The 21808-nt window shown below is 37.4% G+C and overlaps 1 protein-coding gene across 1 annotated transcript in view; it reads left to right on the forward strand.

The window, feature by feature from the left end:
- Nucleotides 1–4729: 4729 nt before the first annotated feature.
- Nucleotides 4730–21808, forward strand: part of SLC15A5 (solute carrier family 15 member 5) — a gene marked incomplete at its 3' end in the record, with an annotated part of 71323 nt that continues 54244 nt past the window's right edge. Inside the window, 3 exon segments of the mRNA XM_082635331.1 lie at nt 4730–5051; nt 5055–5259; nt 9090–9342. Coding sequence (XP_082491457.1) covers nt 4899–5051; nt 5055–5259; nt 9090–9342 — 611 coding nt within the window. The 5' untranslated portion in view covers nt 4730–4898.

Raw genomic sequence — 21808 nt, forward strand, 5'->3', positions numbered from 1 at the left:
AGGATCTGGAAAGAAAATGAGTTAAGCTTAGAATGTGACGAGTTTGCCTTTTCAGTAGAAATCTAGATGGAGAGGTCCACCCTTTTACCAGGAACCCAGGAGAGATGTTTCAGTTAAACATACAGAACTGAGAGCTATCAATTCCCTATTCTTAAGTTTGTCTTTCTTTTTCATTCTTGATCAAAGCAGGAAGAAAAATAGGGGTACTATTAGAAGTAGTAGAAGTAAAAGTCAGGATTCTCCAGAGAAAGAGAACCAATAGGAAGTGCAAATATATAGTAAGAGTCTCATTTTAAGGAATTGGCTCACATGATTATGGAGATTTGTTGAGTCTAAAATCTGATCGAGGGGGCTGGTGGGCTGGAGACTAAGAAAAGATTTAGAGTTCGAGTCCATAGGTAGTCTGCTGGAAAATCTGGAAGAGCCGATACTGCAGGTGAAGTTCAAAGGCAATCTGCTAGAGAATTCTTCTTCCTCTAGGGGAATTAGCCTTTTGCTCTACTCAGGTCTTCAGCTGATTGGATGAAGCAAGCTGCTTTACTCAAAGTTACTGATTTAAATGTATTAATAAATCACATCCAAAAACACCGTCACACAAACATCCAGAATAATGTTTGACCAGATATCTAGGTATAGTGGCTCAGCCAAGTTGACCCAGAAGATTAACTATTACAATGTACATGCTATAACTCATTCCTACCTTACTTACTTTATACAAATACACCTTCTATGTAGACTTCAATGCAACATCAAGAGTCATAATAATCATTGCACAGTAGAGGAAAAAGCCCTTAGGAGTGCAATGGCCTTCATTCTTAGTTATTCTCAGAGAAAGGAGAATGGTGGTACATTTTCTATGTTCTTGGGACTGTATGAGCTATGATCTGTGGGGGGCGGAAGTAAATCTCCTCCACACTTGACAGAAGGATCGAGGTATAGATATTATACAACTGCCAGAGCCTCTTTATAATAGAGGAGTAGGGGTTAACACACAGAATGTCTTTTTCCCAAAACGAATCCATAGTGCAATGTGTACATTTCCAGTTCCACTTTACAACCGGACGATGAAGCACAAATTGCCCTCCAACAAGTCTTTGATGCACAGTTTTTAATAGTTAAATTATAGTAAGACCAATCCCCATGTTCTTGACATTGTTTTCAAATCAGCTATGAAACTTCATAGTCAATGGAATTAAATGGAATCGATAGGCCTAAAAGAATAAATATCTTCCACTGACCTTTGTGCATACCATTTACGGAGAATTATTGAGCTAGAAAAATCTTCCCTTAAAAACACTTATTAAGGGACTTCCCTGGTGGTGCAGTGGTTAAGAATCTGTCTGCCAATGCAGGGACACGGGTTTGAGCCCTTGTCCAGGATCCCACATGCCACGGAGCAATTAAGCCCATGCGCCACAACTAATGAGCCTGCGCTCTAGAGCCCACAAGCCACAACTACTGAAGCCCGTGTCCCTAGAGCCCATGCTCCGCCACAAGAGAAGCCACAGCAGTGAGAAGCCCGCGCACCACAACGAAGAGTAGCCACCGCTCTCTGCAACTAGAGAGAAAGCCCATGCACAGCAATGAAGACCCAATGCAGCCAAAATAAATAAATAAATAAATTTATGTGAAAAACATTGTCTAAAAAAAAAACAATTTATTAAGTGTTTGGAGGACCTATGAAAAGTTATCCTGTAAGTACACATAAGATTTGAAAGTATTATAGCAACACGCTGTAAAATCATTTTGGAAGACGCTACAGTTTTCTCAAAATTCATAATCAACTTGGAGATATTTTATAGAAATGCTTTTTAATCCTGCATTGTTAAAAATAGCCTCCTTAGGGCTCCCCTGGTGGCGCAGTGGTTGAGAGTCCGCCTGCCGATGCAGGGGACATGGGTTCGTGCCCCGGTCCGGGAAGATCCCACATGCCGCGAAGCAGCTGGGCCCGTGAGCCATGGCCACTGAGCCTGCACGTCCGGAGCCTGTGCTCCACAACGGGAGAGGCCACAACAGTGAGAGGCCCGCATACCGCAAAACAAAACAAAACAAAACAAAAACAAAAAAAAACAGTCTCTTTAAAATCAGGGCTTACATTTCTGGTATGTTCCCAATGCAACCATTATGGGATCAGAAGCATTCAGGTTCTGGGTGCTCAGTAAAAATTATGGGTAGTCATTAGGTCATCAAATAAGCTTCTGACTATCTATTAACCCAACCATAAAAATTAATGTTTATAAAAAGTTCACAATGGGGCTTCCCTGGTGGCGCAGTGGTTGGGAGTCCTCCTGCCGATGCAGGGGACAAGGGTTCGTGCCCTGGTCTGGGAGGATCCCACATGCCGCGGAGCGGCTGGGCCCGTGAGCCATGGCCGCTGAGCCTGCGCGTCCGGAGCCTGTGCTCTGCAACGGGAGAGGCCACAACAGTGAGAGGCCCGTGTACAGCAAAAAAAAAAAAAAAAAAAAAGATCACAATGGCATGTTAAAGTGCTTACAACATTACTTACAAAAGTGGTAGAAAACATATTATACAGTAATTTTATATAATTATACTACTTAAATATTTAAAGCCTACTAATAAAAACTAGCCATGAGGGGACAACATCAGAAGAAATGCTTCAAATACATTCACTGTTCATTTTTTTTCTTCTATTTTGAGACATTTTCCAAATTGTATCTAATGTGCATACCTGTTTCTATAATGGAGGAAAAATATCACTTTATTAAGGGTGGCACAGAGGGGGAGGGGCAGAGAACAAGCCCGAGGGTGTTAGGGGTAGGATAGGGTTGCATAAAGCTAAAGTATGCCTAAGTTCCCACTTAAGTGCTCAAGTGTGTTGATAAAGATGGTATGCAATATATCGTGCCAAGTGTTATTCTCAAGTGAAGTTGGAACTTGTCCTTTAAGCTCATTCTGAGCTTGGTATTGAGAAATACCAATAAGAAAGAGATGCTTTGCTATTGTTTCAACACTACTCAGCAAATACTGTTGCTGTCCCTGAATAACCACCCTCATATGACAGGTCCCCACCACGTGTGTCATGTTCTTGGGTAAGGATGCACAGAAGTCAAACCCAGTCATCATCAGGCCCCAGGAAGAGGCGGTGCTACCCTGCTTGTGAAATCACACTGCAGGAGACCTTTGTCAGATACTGGCTAAATATATCAGCCAGTGGCTGGGGACCAAATTTCCCTTCCATTTGCAGCAAATAAAAACAAAGTGTCACTGAGGACTCTTTGTAAGTCACAGAAACCTAATGGGGCTAAGTTAAACCAAAATTGATTGGAAATTGAGTCCTTCATAGAAGGAAAAACTAATCATGTCTCCTTAAAGGATAAGGACCATGGTGGCACTGAGTTCTCCATCAGGGCCACGTGGGCAATCCCTTTTTGGTAAGGTCATCTGACTCAGCTTCTACCATCTCTAATCTTGTCATTCCACTTATGATTAAAATTCCTGTGGAAAAACAGCAAAAGTACTATCTTAGACAATGTGTTGATCCCCTTGGCCAGAAGAAAGCCCCACCAGGATCTCAAGTATAGACGGATGTCATTCTCCAAAGGTAGGATGACTACAGGTTGGGGTTTGCCCTAGACAATCCCAGTGTGTATCTGTTTTTTAGGAATAACTATAAGTCGCAACACTTTCACTCACAAACGTGTCCAAGTTTGGATAATAAATTGCATGATCACTCTATACAAAGGAAAAACAGGGCATTGTTACCAAAGGGGGGAGAAGTGATGCTGAGTGGATGAAAATAGCCGCCATTACAAAGAGACTCTTAGAAGAGGTCAACACAAAGTGTTTTGCACCCAATCTCTCAGGTTAAAGGTAAGAATCAGAGTCAAAAGCTTTTATCAGTCTTTTGCTTTTGACTCCAACATGAAAATAACATTCCTGTACTCACCCCCTGTGTTTTGAATTATTATGACTTTGACCCAATAATTCCATTCCCTTGTCTTCCTATGTCCTTGCTGCTAAACCCCTAACTGTTAAAATGTTCCCTTTTACGGCTGCTTTTTTAGCTTAATTTGTGCTCTTCTGCTTTCCGAAACAGAATATTAACATCCATTCACCCAGCTGAAGGGTCAGGGTGATACCAGATCGGATATTCCCCAAAGCATGTGTAGGATAGTTGCTGTACCCCTATTGCTGACTAATAATGAGTCAAATGGTGCCTTTCATTCTGATTTCCTCTGAGAGGCTGTTCTACAAGCCTGGGGTCAACTTAAAGGAAGACGGGTTTTGTTTAATATTTTCTCTTTTCATTAGTGCACTTAAATTACTTTCTTGCAAACTCTGCTTGTTACCTAAATGTACTAGCACTTTTGTTACCTAATTAGCTTTCTTATCAGAATTCCAACCAAAAATAACAAGAAATGTAATAATGATAAGATATCCTGCCCCCTCAAAACAGATTTCCTTTTGCGCTTTATCTCTTGGTACTGTTCTGGCTTGTTTAATTAAAGTATCAGAGATTATTAGACTCAAATTATTTCTTGATCTAGTGCTCAAATTCTCCTGAAAAACTGCTTCTTCTGCCTCCGTATTTAAACTTTATCAGTGTGAGGCAGATGAGTTTCCACACGTATGCAACTGGATTCATGTAATTAAATATAATTTTGGAGGAAGAGCCTAATTTAGCCTCTAAGTAATTAGACAAACAAATCAGATTTGGCTACACTGAGCTACCATGGTTTAAATACTCACGTCTCTTCTTTTGTGCTCTTGGATCATCAAAATGAACAACACTAATGTGCAAAAAAGCCGTATGAAAATTAGCATGGAGTTGTGAAATTCAAAGCAAAGATCTTATTTAATTTTTTCATTAGAGGAGTGGGGGAAAAAAATCACCAAGTTCAAACCACTAGCATAAGTAGTCTTCAAGGAGGGTAGTCATGTCTGTTACAGGCTTTAAAAACACCAATGAGAAAGTACCCTTAAATCACAGCATTGAGAAGGAGAAAACCATAAGACATATTGGTTATTTGTCTTCATCATACTCTGTGAAAAAAATTCAAGTTGGAATCTGTTTGCTTCTGGTGGAGCTGTGAGAGAGGTTCACTTTCTTTGAAGTCGTCTGCCATATGATCCCCTTTTGCACCGTCAAGCTTGGCTATCACAATTACCAGGCCACCATTTTGAACTTGTGTTTTATTGGAACATCGATCCTTACCCCAGTGTTTGCAGGATGGCTTGCTGATGTATGTCTAGGAAGAAACAAACTGGTACAGGTTTGCTTATTTCTGCATTTTCTAGGTGAGTGTTCACTTCTGACTGGATTGTTTTACAACTTATTTTAGTGGATGTTTATTAGAACGTTTGATTTATGCTATACCCACTTTCTTTTTAGCATAAGATATAATAAATGAGCTAAGAATATTGTTTCAATTTAGTTTATTCTCTGTATTATTTGAGGGATACTACTAAGTGTGTGTGTGTGTGTGTGTGTGTTAGAGGATGCTTTGGTACTTTTATCATTGCACTGATTATACTTTATAATAATTATCTCTTTAAATGTCTGCCTTCTGTACTCTGCAGAATGCCCTCCTTTCCCCCCTTCCTACCACAAGCCAAAAGTTGTGACAAATTCTATGTGAAATATGAAGTTCATTTGCTTCACAACTAAAGTGAAATGTGCTAAAAAGTTATTTTGAAGTTCATGTAGAATAATTGAGAAATGCTTCATCAAAAGGTGGTCTTTTAATTAGTCATATAATAATTAAGATTGCACTTGAAGACATGATTTCCATATTATGAAGTACGGCTACATGCTAAAAAATGAATGAATTTAATGCTACACTGTGTTTCTTTACATAACAAAAAAGAAATAGATCTACAAAAGTTTGGGAGTGATGTGATTGCAAGCAATGTTGGGGAAATATCAAATTTGTTTGATATGGAATAGAGATCAAGTTGATGAACAGTCTAGAAATTTAGGCTGGAAAGTTCAGGTTGCTCTTCTAGACAAGAAGGAGTTACTGAAGATATTATGAACACATTTGTGAAATGCTTCAATAAACAGGACTGACAATCACAGTGAGAGGTTAGAGAGAGAACAGAAAATCTCAGGATGTTGATCTAGGTGATGGAGAAGTGTCAATCAAGGAAAGAATGTAAAACCATAAAAACTCATCAACTATGTAAGGTCACAAATATGATGGAAGGACAGAAATTAAATCCAAGTTCTGAGCTGAGGAACTTAGGTAGGCAGTGCATCAAAACTGACCAGTGCAGCAGAAATGCAGTTTTGGGGGACAGGGGAGGTGAATGAGGAAGTGATGGGTATCAGGTACTCAACCTACACACAATTCCAATCAGATGGTAAAGTACCATTCACTGAATCGATCAGAGTGTGATTCAAACTTGTAAGCTTCTTCATTGTTTCAGTTCCATGAAATAAAAACTAAGTCACTGCATGGCAAATATTTGTTCACCATTCCATAAGTGTTTCTCATTGACTACTCTGTGCTAGATGTTGTTCCAGGATCTGGAGCCCAACAGAGAAGAAAGCAGTCTCTTTTCTTATGAAGTTGGCTTTCTGATGTGGGGAGAGAGAAAATCAAGTAATAAATAGCTATTATGCTGGGTGGTAATGCGTGATGATGAATAAAAAGCTGGGGAAGGGGACAGGATGGACTAGAGAGTGACAGGTGGCTCTTCAGTGTCAGGGAATGTTTTCTGATGAAGAGACATTTAAGCATGATTTACTCTTCTTCACTTGGTAACAGGCCATGTCAGTAGCATTAGGTAACTTCTTGTTTAACATGGTGATTCCCATCAGTCTAAATTCCTGTGTAAGTCATCAGACTAGGACTGAAGTGTCAACTTAGAATTTGGCAAACAAAAGGCAAGTCAATTCCACAACCATTCAGTTTCCTACTTAAAGTTGTTTCCTAGTGTCCCCCACTGATGGCTGTCTTAAAATTCCAACCAGTCACTAAGTATCAGAGGTTCTATCAAAAATGTGTCTTCTGTCTGTATTGCTACCTTAGCTCAAAAATGCAGCCTTCATCTTCTTGACCATTACAATTGCCTGCTTACCAGCTGTCAGTCATCAGTGTGACCCCAATGCTGTTCTACCAAAAAACACTGAGTTCCTAAAAGAATAAATCTATACATTGGCCTTATTATCTAAAATGTAAAAGCCAATTTAGTTTATAAGAACATTTAGAACCTGTCCCAAATTTACCTCTCCAGACTTCTGTCTCAGTACACGAACCCAATCAGGCAGAACTTCTCCTCGCAGGCTTCCCTACTTTTCTAATGTTACATCTGCTCTTTTCTCTGCCTGAAATTGTCATTTTCCTTTATCTTTCCATTCCATAACCGAGACATGAAAATTCCTGGCCCTTCCTTCAAGATTCATGTAGTGTTCATTGCTAGCTTCTCCGTGCTCGGCCACACTCTGATCATACCCAAGTGATTGCATTTGCCCCATTATAATTGTCCACCTGCATGTGTGCCTTCTCTGATGGATGCATTAGCTCCTGATGGGAGGAACCAGCAGACCCCCACCACCTAGCAAGGGATATGACACATCATGGTGCTTTATACAGAGTTACCAAGTACAGGTGTGCGGACTGTGCACTGCACAATAGCACACATCAACAAGGAATCTTTTTATCTTATATGTCAATGACTTTTATTTTTATTACATCAATTTTACAGCAGATAGAAATAAAGTTTTGACCTAGAGAGAAGTTAGCTGCACATCTGGCTCACCTTAACAGGAAACATTTCAAACTCAGTAGAGGGCCCACCCTCATGGTAAATCAATCTGTTACCAAACAACTATTAAGGGCATGCATTCTTCACATTGCAAATGCCACTGTATGGGAGATGGAAACATTAGACCCAATCTTTGCCTTTAATACCCTTATAGTCTAATTGAGAAAACTAACCACATAAAATGACTATATAAACATTTATACCAAAAAGTGTGAATGCCAAGTTAATAAAATAGAGTTGAAAACGAACATGGAGAAGCCATTTTCCCCTAATCAAATTGACCCCCCCAAAAAATGGATGATTTGATCATGTGATAACAGGAATTTCAAGAAGAGGGAGATCACAACTGGGTTACTCCGTAACATTGGGTAAGTCATTTAGCCTCAACAAACCTGTTTCTTTTTCTTTTTCTTTTTTTTTGAAAAATCAGAATTAAAAAAAAAATCTATCCTCTGACATCACAAAGTTTTTCCAAGGTCAAACAATGTAGTATGCAAAAATGTTTTGCAAACTATAAATAGCTTAGCAAAAGTATGGAATTGAGTGGTAATTATTAGACAAGGAAAGTCTTCAAGTTTGGTCCCTGCAAGACGGAAGTGAGAAGGTGGCTCAACCTTCTTTTTGTTGGTTTGTTTTTGGTTTTGATTGAAGTCTGGTTGATTTACAATGTCGTGTTAGTTTCAGGTGTACAGTAAAGTGATTTCAACCTTTGTCACTCTCTCCTCCCTCCTTCCCACTTGTACTGCATTACTCACCTCACAGCCGTCCCCAGCCTTCTCACCTATGTGTGTGGCAAAGGAGGCTCCACGCCACTGCAGGAGAAATGAGAGAAATAAAAGGAATTTAGAAGGAAAAAGCAAAGTAGAAAAGGAAAAGAGAGGCTATGTTCTCTTCTAACTACAATAATGTTCTTCTTAAAACGTTTTCTTTAACAGGCTTCCGAGATGTCTGAGATCATTGCGGTTTCTCTCACTCTGTTGATTAAGAACAAATAACCCTTGTGAACGGTGTTTTTTCTCTGGGGGTGGGACTGCAAACATCTTTAATGTCTCACATCAGGTATTTCTGAATTGTTTTAACTTTGTTAAAATGGACACGATTTGCTTGTATGTTCTCTGAGAGATAGTTCACGTCTGAGGGGAAAAAAACTAGGACTTTGGATTCATTAAAAACATATATTGAGGGAAATATTTACATTTAGGAAAATTGTATTACCTCCAGAATTGCCATGATTAATATTTTAATAAGACAATTGCATAACGAGGCTACGTTCAGAGGAAAAACCTTATTTCTGATGTGGTTTGGTGAGTCAGTGGTCTATACATATTTATTCCTTTTTTTTTTTCCTCTATCTATAGGCTCTACTTTGTTATCTGTGGCTGCTTTTCCCTTGGAGGGTTTCTACATAGGCACTCACCATATGATTAACAACATACCAAAAAAGGAACAGACCAGGCTGTTTCACATAGCACTGGTGGCCATCTGCCTCAGCATAGGAGAAATAAGGGCCATCATCTGTCCACTGGGTGCTTACAGCCTTCAGGAGTATGGATCCCAGAAAGAAATGTCCTTTTTTAACTGGTTAGTAGCACTGGCTAGGAGAGAAAACAGGCATTCTCAGGAATAGACATTCCTCCTCCTTTGGGCATTTCTCATTGTTTGCTCTCTGGTCCCATTTTGATGATCGTTGTTCAGCCTTTGTCACTGATTGGGCTGGGTGACAATGGAACAATACCTCTGACAATGATTCAGCCAGTAGTCTGGGAGCCTATGAGTCAGTTATAGACCAACACAGTTTACCAGCACCTTCTTGAAACACACTGATGACTTTATCCTCCAAGTAAACAAGTGTGAGATGGCATGTCATATTGAATAGAATGTGGCTTTGGAGCCAAACAGGCCTTTGTGGAAACCTCGATTCTACTTCACACAGTTGCCTGACCTTGGTCAAGTCATTTCTTCTTTATGAGTTTAACCATTTCTGAAGGGTTATAATAATACCTCTTTCTGGGTTTTATTAGAGGTAATAATATGTGTATTACTGGCAGAGAATGTGGCACATAGTGGTAATCAATAAGCAGTAGATATTATTAGTTACGTCTACATTGTAATAGATGAACACGGCCGAGATTATAAATTCAGGGAGAAGATGAAAAGGATGGAAGAAGTATTTTACAATTCGTTAAAACATCAACCAGCATCTCTATTTAACATCCACTTCACCCCCAGCACCTGAAAGAATTTGTATTCCATGGAAATCAAACTACATTTCTATACATCTTTGTCTCTCTTAGTGAGTTCTTATATGGTTTTATGTGTTTTCAAGGAACCAATTTTTATTATCAAATGCAAATTCAAGGAAAAATTGAGATTTTGATCTTAAGATAGAATATTTCAGCATTTAGTAGAGAATTCTGTTTTTCTTATTGGCATTCACGAGTTGATGTCAAATATATTGGAGATATATTGTCTTTTGCTTCCTCTTCTCTGTGAAATGGGTTAGCATCATTTTTCTAAAATATTCTGCCATTCCATCCATGTTAGCAATGGATAAAAGCAATGCACAGACAGCATCAGACAAAATGTTTAAAGAAAATTCATATTAAAAGCATTAAAGGAAAACAATTTAGAATAAATATTATCTAGGTACATATAGCTATCTAAGACAGTTCCTTTTTCTTTCCGTCTTTCTTTCTTTTCTTCTTTCTTTTTTTCCTTCTTTCTTTCCTTCTTCCCCCATCCCCCGATTATATTAATATTACAAAGCACTCAGACCTATTTTGGATTAAGTCCAAACGTCAGAGAATAATGCAGTTTTACCAAAGGTGGAAGGGACTTTTTACTTCCTTACAGCAAATTCTGCCTCCTTGACCTGCCCAAAGGAGAAAGAAAAATCCTTCTTTTTTTATTCTATTCGGAGGTTTTAATCCTTAATTAGCAACATCATTTTGATTAAATAAGACTCTGGAGGATTAAGACTAAGGAGCAATCAGTTGCTCTGAAAGATAGCTCTGGAGGATTTATTGTACTGTGGTCTTAGTCATTCAGAGTTGCGTTTAATCAAAGTGACATTTCTCAGTGTTGATTACAAAGGAGACATTATATGAATGAAATATTTCCTTGGGGAAACGGAGGGAACACCCAATGGGTTCGTGCTTTAGGACATTGGAAAGGCGGGGATGAGGAATGGGGTGAAAATGAATTTCTGTAGCCAGGCCAAATTTAGAATGAACACATTTCAATTTGGTTACTTATTATTTCCTGATTTCATTAAAATCTCTGATAAAGGGATCATGCAATATTTTTTTAAAATTAAGCACCGAGAAATGTGCATAAAGAACCATGATGTTATTCTTTAATGTGATAAGAGACTGTAGAAATAATAAACTCCTTAAAGGCTGAATATGGTGGGGTTTTTTTCTCAGTTCAAATACTAAACTTTGATGAACAGCTGCTTGTTGCACTTTATAGAAATGACTGTTCATTCTATTCTTGTACATACCGCAGGGGTTGGTGGCAAGATGGACAGAGCCCCTGCTGGTCAGCCAGATAGCTGGCAGGATCCTGGCTCTGTCACTTAGGAGTCTTATGGTTTTCGGCAAGTTCCTTCACCTCTCAAAGCACAGAATGGGGATATCTTGGAGGGCTGTTGTGGAGTTTTTACACAAAGTATCCTAGCACATTATAGGCATTCAAATCAGGGTAACTACGACTGTTATTATTAAATGACAAATAAGTCATCAGCTAAAATCATTGTCCGACTTCTGGGAAAGAGGAAAGCCATCTTTAAAGTGAGCAGCCCATTGATTTATAATCTATTTCTCCAAGTCAAAAATGCCTCTAGAAATTACAAGCTTGGTTACTATAATGAATTTCAGCAGTGACTTTAAAAAAGCAACACAGCTAACTTTTGACAACTAATCTTTCCCTACAGAAAGAGTTATTACTTTTCAAATTTTTGAATTCATGTTTTTAGTAATATACTCTAATTCAAGTCTCTACTAAATACATTTTTCTGGTTTAATGACAGCAGTGGTATGCTTATTAAATCACTTATAAACTGAAAAAAAATTAAAAATCAACACAGCACTTGAACCTATAACCACTTGAAGGCTGCATCCAGTTCTCTTTTCAACACAGATGTCAGATGTTCATAGTTACGGGACCCTTAATGAGATGTGTCATTGCATCTCTACCACCTAAAGCTTCCCAATGATCATGTGAAATAGTATAGACTGGAAGTCTAAAGCATTGAAAGCACCACTTCCGAGTAGAGCTGCCAAATGTAGGTGAGAAAATCCCTCCCAGCCAGCATCACCATCTGGTACTGGATCTTCCTCAACTATGTACCTAACTGAAAGAATAAAGCTAAACTCCCTGAAATCAAGAGGCATAATAATCTGCCAAAATCTCCTTGTGCATCATCCAGATCAGAACCTGGCTCTTTCAGCATTTTCCAAAATCTGACATGTACAATAAGAGTTAACATACTGGCGATCATCTAGGTAAATAAACCTGTGCAGAATCTTTTCTGGAAACAAAATGAATGGTGAATAATTAAGTCTTTTCATGACCATAATTTTAAATCCTACCACAATTAACCTTAAATCTTGCTTCCTCATGTCTCTACTTATTTCACCTGATAATTTGCATCCAATCTGCATATCATAGTCTGTCACTAACCAGTTACCAGAGTGAATTATACATGATATAAAGGCCCAAAGAGTAGATTGGTATAAATTTCCTGAAAAAGTCTAGAGACTGACATATTCCATCCCAGAAATTTTGAATATCTGGTACTCAGTTTGACTCTACATAATATCTGTCTCATACTAAAGTGTTCTGATTTTAAAATACTTGCTCAAATTTAATATCTTTTATCTTGGGAAAACACTAGAAGTAAAAAAATTATTATCCCACAGACTTTTTTCCAAAGCTATTTTAATATTTACTTGAGTGTTGTTTGAGAGCAGTGATTCTCAATCCTAGATTTCCAAGAAAGCCACCTGAGGACCCTTAAAAAATACTGATGTCTGGGCCCTACCACCAGAAGTTCTGATTATGTTGATTTGAGGTGGGCACCAGAGACTAGGATTTTTTTTAAGCTGCCTAAGTAGTCAGGTTTGAGAACCACTGCTCTCAAGCAGCACTGCATGATTTTAAGAATCACTTGAGGGCTTTGTTAAAAAAATGTTTGCCATGCCCTACCCCCAACCTCCTAGATCAGAATTTCCTGGGAGCATAGCTGGGGAACAAACGTGCACTTTTAGCAAGTGCTTCAGAATTTTGAAAACAGTTCCAGAGACATAAGGAAAGTGGATTCCAAATGTGGTCTAGAAATATTCTTGAAAAGAAACGGAGCTAAACATTGAAGGAAGCACCTATTTCATACCAGGATGCTTCAGAAATTTTTGATGATTCCTCATAATTTTTTTTACCACACTTCAAAATCTACCTGTTTGAGAAATTCTACCTAATCCTTGAGAAGAGAAACAAAATATGAATTTACATAATTCTGCAATAGTAAAATCATAATTTCAGCTAACAAAATCAAAACAGTTCATGGAATAGTCTTATTAATACTTATTAATACAGGCATATCTCGTTTTATTGCTTTGCTTTATTGTGCTTCACAGTGACAAAATTTTTTAATTTTATAAATTTATAAATTTTTATAAATTTTAAATTTTGTAAAATTTACAGAAAGTTTGTGGCAACTCCGTGTCCAGCAAGTCTATCAGTGTCATTTTTCCAAAAGCATTTGCTCACTTCGTGTCTCTGTGAAGCATTTGGTAATTCTCACACTATGCAAACTTCATTATTATTATATTTATCATGGTGATCTGTGATCAGTGATCTTTGATGTTACTACCACCATGCGCTGAAGGCTCAGATGATGGTTAGCATTTTTTGCGATAAAGTATTTTTACTTTAATTAAGACATGCACATTATCTTTTTAGACATAATGCTATTGCACATTTAGTACATTACAATAGAGTGTAAACATAACTTTTATATATACTGGGAAATCAAAAACTTTGTGCAACCTGTTATATCTCAGTGGTCTAGAACCGGACCCATAGTATCTCTGAGGTATGCTTGCACTCAGAATATCCTCTAAGTTGCATACTGAGGAATAGCTTGTAAGTAGCTTTCTAAAAAATCACTAGACCTTCCAAAATTCTATTTTCATGGGCTCTAGCCAAGTTTAACAAATGTTACACACTCACCCCAATTACAACAAGCACCTCCTTCATTATCTTGGCCAGAATTGTAAACTTTCAGAAAATACACTCAGAATACCTCTCCAACATATAACCATGTAAACTAAAATGTATTGAGGAAAGAAAAAAAAAAAAGAAGTTTCTTACATTTCTTACTGATCCTGCAGCCTGCTGCTTTTTTTAAAGCCCTGCTTGGTAGCTTTTAAGCTTGGTAGGTGCATCAGCAGGGACTTATTTTTATCAATAAACACGCAGTGGTTCAAAGATCTTAAACTCAGGAAATGAGAAAATGATACACATTGTTAAAAAGAACAAAATTCAACGGCAGAAATCTGAAGACCTAATGGGCCTTATTAGGTGATTCATGAATTGGACAGCATCCCATCCAGCGACTACAAGGGTGCTCTGAGGGGCTGTACAAAATGGAAGGTTTTTATAGGAAGAAGGGTAGGGCAAGGGAGCTATTCGCAAAAGAAAAGGAAGCATTAATTTTAGTCCAGGGTATCTTCTTTTTGGGGAGGTGGGGTGGGGAGGGAATGGCAAGGGTTTTACCATGTAGATTGCCTCTTCTTCTGGGGGATGGAGAGCGTCCACATGACAGATGACCTCAGTGATGCTGACCAGAAAATTCCAGACTGGTTGATTAAGATTACATTTCTGGAGAAGCTCGAAACTGCAATTAAGTCCTGTATCTAAGCCTAGGTTTGGTATCATGGGCTTTAGCACAAGTGACGCCATTTGGGGCCTGTGGTTTTCTCTTCAACAACATAAACAACTGTTAAAATTGGGATTTGGCAGAAGACAGGGGAACAAAGACAGAAAGGGAATGAGAGCAAGTTAAAAGAGTGAGAAAGGCAGGGAGGGCAGGAGAAAGAGAGTGAAGCATTACCCCCCGCAATTTCTTAATTAAAAGTAAACCTTTTATTTTAATCGTGCTGTCGATTCACCAAACTCAATTCTCTTCCTTTGTTAAGCCGTCTTTTCTTTAATAGCATTGTTGAAAAATATTTATAGATAAAAAGTAGGAAAAAAATGATATAAATGAACTGATTTACAAAACGGAAACAGACTCACAGATTTTGAAAACAAACTTCTGGTTGCCAAAGGGGAAAGGTGGAAGGAGGGATAAATTAGGAGCTTGGGATTAACATAACACACTACTATATATAAAATCATCAACAAGGGCCTACTGTATAGCACAGGGAACTCTACTCAATACTCTGTAATAACCTATATGGGAAAAGACTCTCAAAAAGAATGAGTATATGCACATGTATAACTGAATCACTATGCTGTACACCTGAAACTAATGCAATGATTATACTCCAATAAATTTTTTTTTTAAAAAGTAGGAAATGAAAAATTTCCCTCTGGTCCTTCTTTCTCCAAATTCATGTCAGCTAGAATATTCTTTGAAGTACTTCAGTGGGCCAGTGGTTATGCTAAAAGAAGCAATGATTGACAACAGCCATCCACCATGAAATCAGCGCCCCAGTGTTTCACTGACTCTTCTAAACAGTTCAATTTTAGCCCATTGAAGAACCACAAATCCCTTGGTGAATTATCTCAATATTGTTCAAGGCAGAATAAAATATTCTGTTTGAACTCTTAAAATTGCCCACTAAGGCTATGAAGACCCAGAAGTTTTTCTCCCCTCTTCAATACCTTCTGAAGTAGGTTGGAAAGCCCATTTCAAACTATTTCTCTTAAAGTCACTTAAAATAAGTCTGAAGCATGTCAAAATTGGTCAGTCTAAGAAGTGACGGAATATTTGAGTGACTTTAAAAACTATTACTAAATAAATTAAGGTGAATGTTTAAAATAAATAATCTCAAAAGGTTTTCTGAATTTTGCAGCAATAGGGGTTTTTCCCCCTTATTTGTATTCAACACCATAGAATCATGAAGACCAAAAACAAAAAAAAAATTACCACTTATATATACCCCCAATTATTTGCAATTCCCAGTCTGTATTTAAAAGTAGACTAAAGAAACATATTTTTACTGCTGCTTTCAATTTTCCTTAATCACTCGTATTTGTTTTGCTTTAGTGCTTTGCTCTCTGACTTTCTGTGTGAGAGGTGCTTTATATATTCAATTTGCTGGTGAGCTATGAGATGAAAGGAGTCTTAATGGTGAGTTTGAAGACTGTGGATTTTTATTTCTTTTATTTTTTTTACAGTTGATACATATACAGTTTCACCCTTAATTATCTATGGCTTGTCCTGTCCATGGATCAACAAAGATTATATAAAATATGATTGTACTAGGTAATTCTTTCAGGAAATTACACAATCAAATAGGTTGGGTGGCATTTGTTAAAACACATTTAGTACTTTATGTGAAATCTCTCCCTATACAGAGATATTCAGCACTATAATTCTTTGGTTTATAACTATATTTCACAAGATGTAAGTCTTGGAAGAATTGCAATTTTCCTTGACCCTCTTTAGAGCAATTCCGTTTACATCCCCCTGTGGTGTACTGAAGAGTCACACAGTGTCCTCTTGGATTTTTTCTCAGCAATACTCAGCATTTGAAAAAAGAGTTTCTTAAAGATGGAAAGGACTGTAACATTGCTCTGCAGTTCCAGCCTCTCTTGGTTTTTACAGCCACGGTTCAAGTGTGCAGCTTGCAACTGCACGAAAGGATGACCTGAGGCTGAGCCTAGGGACTCTACCCCATCGTCCTAGAAAATTCTAACTTTGTACCCCCCCCTTCACTGTGATAAATAAATTGCTATCAGTGGATTACAGTCAATCAGCTTGCTCAGCATAGCCATGTTTGACATTTGATTACTTTTCTAGGTCAGTTATGGAGAGTGGATGTTCATGATTTTGAAAGGGGTGATCACTTATTGGGTGCATACATATTCAAAACTTATATTGTACATTTTAAGCACATGCAGTTTATTGTATCTCACTTATATCTCAATAAAATTGTTTGAAAAAACAAGAGAAAAAGCAACAGTAATAAAGATAGTATGGTTTTGGCATAAGGATAGATTAGTAGAAAAGAATTGAAATTCAGAAAAAAGAACAACGTTTATAAGGTCAACTGATTTTCAACAAAGGTGCCAAAAAATTCAATGGGGAAAGGATCATCTTTTCAATAAATTGTGCTAGAATAACTGGATATCAAATAGAAAATGTTACTCATGACACCTGACTAAAAAATTAATTCAAAGCTGATCATTGACCTAACATAGAGATCTAAAGGCATAAAACTGCTTTTAAAAAAAGGGAAAACTAGGGCTTCCCTGGTGGCACAGTGGTAGAGAGTCCGCCTGCCAATGCAGGGGACACGGGTTCGTGCCCCGGTCCGGGAAGATCCTGCATGCCGTGGAGCGGCTGAGCCCGTGAGCCATGGCCACTGAGCCTGCGTGTCTGGAGCCTGTGCTCCGCAACGGGAGAGGCCACAACAGTGAGAGGCCCGCGTACTGCAAAAAAAAAAAAAAAAAAAAAATTGCTTCTTGTGCTGTTATCCATGCACAACACTTTGTTTATTTGTTTTGTCTTTTGTGTGGTTTTTGTTTGTAATCAAATTTATCAGTCTTCTCCCCTATTGCTTCTAGATTTTGATTCATGGTGAAAAAGTTTTCCTCATTCCCACATTATAAAGGAATTCATTCATATTTTCTTTTGGTATATATATTTATCTTTACATCTGTGACCCATTTGGAAATTATATTAGAATACGTTTTATGAGTGAACTCAATTTTATCTTTTTCCCATATGACTGTCACATTATCCAACCTCACTTATTAAAAAGTTTGTATTTTCCCCACTAATTTCAGATGCCACCTTCCTTGTATACTGCCACTTGCATTTCTAGAGTTTCTATTCTGTTCCTTTGGTTAGTTAGTCTACCTGTATTCATATTCATCTATCTTGTTTAACTCTGACCTTAATTTCTAAATAACACATTTTACTTTTAGTAGTACTTTGACTGCTACCACTGTTTCTACCACTTACCTATACAACTACCAGTAAAAGCAATGCAATAAGTTATATTTTTAAAAATTCACTGTTGTTACCTCATTTCTCCACATACCAGCGAGGTAGGCAAGAAGGGCCCCATATTTCCTTTTACAGACTAGACTCCATATCCTATGCCCCTGCTCCTGTACCATCCTGAGCTATCTTTACCAGTTCACCTACCATGTTGTGTTGAAATGATCTATTTCTGAATATAGTTAGAAATTCCTGTGTTGTGTACATACTTGGACTATGGTAAATGCTCAGTGTTTGTTATTGTTAAACTGAATACAGAAAATAGACATACTTGAAATAAATGACTTGCCCAAGATGTCACAGGCAGTGGCTGAAGTGGAACCAGAACCCAAGCCTACCTTTTCTCAGGCTAGAGCTCGTTTTATTACAACACATACTGAAGCAGTGAAACAGGGAAAACATCATCTCCAGAAGCCTCTGCCTTGTTTCTCAGAGCTCTGTGTTCTGTGGATCACAGCTAGGCAGTACACAGCCTACTGGTAGTCTGTGGAATGGTTTCATTATGCAAAAAGGGTCTGAGAGATCCTCTCTGTCAGCCCCAAAAAGGCAAAAAAGAGGAAAATGTAAAGGAAGTATAAACTTTTATCAAAAGACCACTTTGACATATTCTAAAGTTTGTAATTATCAAATAATTCTGGATTTTTGTGACTAATTATGTATACATAATTTTTATATTCAAATTTTCTAAATAACTATGTGGCATCCAACCATTTGCTTCCTAATCTCCTAGTTGAAAATATATTCATCTGAATAAAGAATTATAATTCTTCGAGTAATACAAATCTATCTGATCACCTCTGTTTACTGCAAGCCTACTCTAGTCCACATGTTACATATTTTAACATGTGATAAGGTAACCTTCCTTTGGACATTTACAAGAAAGAAACTGTATTAGCTGCAAGTAAAATTATAATATAAAATGTTCACCAGTGGTTTACTTTACACAATACTATATCAAATGAATATTTTGGAGTTGTTTTGCTTTGTTTTGTTTTCTATTTCCAAGTTATACGATCACCCAATTATGATGAAGTAAAATTCTGTCTTGCCTCTAGAAAAGTATATAATCCTTCTTTTGGCTTCTTCCTCTCTGATGACTAAATTGGAAATTCCTCAAAGCTGTAATTCAAAGCCATAGGTGACCTTAAAGAAATGATTTTTTATATGCTACCTTTTATTTTAAGGTAACTTTTCAAATGTGGACCATGCATTCCATTATGTTTAGCTGTCAAGCATGGCCTTCATTTGCATTTCTTCCCACTGCTATAATTTTGAGAACTGGCAGGTGACCAAAGAAGAAAAAAATGTGCATCTACCATCTACAGTGCAATGTAGGCTTTTTTTTATTATAATTAGGTAGTATAGATATTCATGATTAGATCAAGGTCAGAGGAGCAGAACATCAGAGCTAAGAAATAAAGGTACAAAGAATAGAAAAATTGCTTTCTAAAGTTTTTTTTTTTTAAAACGTAATGGCTACAGTCTTTAAGTTTTTCAGCAAAGCATTTAAAATAGCTCATCTGTTTTATTTTAAAATGTACTTGCCTGGTGTGTTTGCCACGCATGTTTAAACTGGAGCTTGAAGTTTCGGTTGCATTTTCACTTCAGGTTCTTTTTCACCTTCCTGTTTCTGCTCCTGGTGCAGAAAACCAATTTGGGAATTATAATGACAATGGATTTTTCTTTTTAAGGTTGAGTCTACAAGACACACAAAAATATTTGTACAGAAGGCATGAGTTTTCTATTAAGTCTAATAGATTAACCCAGGATGGTGGTGTGATGTTTAGATGTAGATGTTTTCACGGGGACATCCCTTCTAACACTCGGGATAACTACCTTTGGATGGGACAATGGGTGCTCCCTTTGGGTAGACAGATTACCATATAGCTCCTTTTCTTGATCGTTCTCACTTACTGGCTCCCTCTCTGTCCAGCTGATCAATTTAGGTTTATTACTTCCTCTTCTCTCTGACTTACAACCCATGAAGTTCATTGTCCACTCTTGGGTACCTTTTCTCCTCTCACAGTCTCCTAATGGGGGGCCCTCTGATTTATTCTAGGGACCCCACTCTTCTCACCCTCTTTCCTTAAGTAACCTCTAGTCCCACAGCTTTTAATGCCAACTATACACCAAACGCTTAATTTCATTTGACCTCTCTCCTCACCTCGGAACTCATATATCCGACTTCCTATTCAACATCTTGATTTTGTTATCTAGCGGTCATCTCAAATTTAACCTGACCAAAACTCAACTCTTGATTCACCCAACTGCAAACGGATTCCATTCTTATCTTCTCCATCTTCATGTAAGTCACCGAAACCCAGTGGTTTAAGGGGAAGGAAAGTAGCATCCTCAAATCTTCTCATTTCTTCAACCTCTCCCCACATTGGAAGATCCTATTGATTCTCTAACAACACATCCCATTCTGTTCACTTCTCTTCTTGCTGTTTTATGTCCAAGTCATCATGACTTCTTACCTGTATTCCAGCTTCCTCTCTTGTTCCTTAAAATCCATTATGCACACAACTACCAGAGTTCCAGAGTAACTTTTTAAAAATATACATCATATGTCCACTCTGCATCAAATTTCTTAATGGTTTCCTATAACATGGAGAATAAACTCCAAGGTCCTTACTTTGGGCCTGTAAAGTCTGACCTTGACCAAATCTTAGACCTCATCTTCTTCCAACATTCTACCTGAGCTACTGCCTCATTGGCCTTTCCTGTTCCTGAGCTTCTCCCTGCTCATTTCTACTTCATGACATTCCTGATATATGCTTCCTCCAGGTCTTTTTGCCTATTTCCAGTCTATTCAATCCTCAGTTCAAATTTCAACTCTTTAGGTGTCCTCTACACCCTACCCACAATCAGTCTATCTTATCACCTCATTTTATTTTCATCATTGAACTCACCTAATATTTCCCTGCTTGTTTAGTGTCTCTTCAGGGATCTCTAGATCTTGTTCACTACTATATTGTTAAGGCCTAGAAAAGTCCCCGACACATAGTAGGTACGAAATAAATATGTTAAATGAGTGAATGATTGCATTCACATTTGTTTGGCATCAATTATGCACATTTGGAGGGCTAAAATTTTAGACCTCATTCATACCTAATCATTTCTTGTTCTTAACCATTTTGTTTTTGTTGCTTCATACCACCATATCAGATACAATTTTACCTGTTTAAATAAATTAATTTTTCAAAGTGTGTATTCAAGACAGTGCTACTCAAAACTTGGTCCATGGGGTAGTGCTGATCATAAACTGTTCGTTACTGGTGTGCAACATAGAAAATAAAGACACTGAGAGAAAACATGTAGAAATATTATGGAAAGTTACATCATATGTCTGTTGAATCTAATAATCAAAAGATCAGGTTTTATATTTTGTATCTTTGTTTTTATTTTATTTTTTAGGTATTCAGTTTTATATTTCACAGATGTATTGACCATGATAGTTGAGAAATTTTTTAAAAAAACTTATCTTTTAACACAGCTAGTTTCAGAAGCGCTAATCTGAACTACCTTTTTTAGAAATAATATGATAGTGGTATTTAACTACTTAATAAGACTGGAGGTATCAATTTATCATGCATAAAAGCAGATCCAAATTTATCTTGTGATGAATAGTGATTTGTTTATATGGAAAAGAACTAGTGAGTTTAAAACATATTACATTCAATAAAGTCCTGAATTTAAAACATAGGAAGGAAATTGGGGAGAATACCTCTTGAAATAACCCTTCATCCTGCAAATAGTTATTGTTTAATAATAAAGTCTATTTGAAAGCACAGAATAAGTTGGATCAATGCCAATAATGACCCTGCTGTCTACATGGTA

Source organism: Mesoplodon mirus (assembly GCF_964341445.2).
Source record: "Mesoplodon mirus genome assembly, chromosome: 11".
NCBI lineage: Eukaryota > Metazoa > Chordata > Mammalia > Artiodactyla > Ziphiidae > Mesoplodon > Mesoplodon mirus.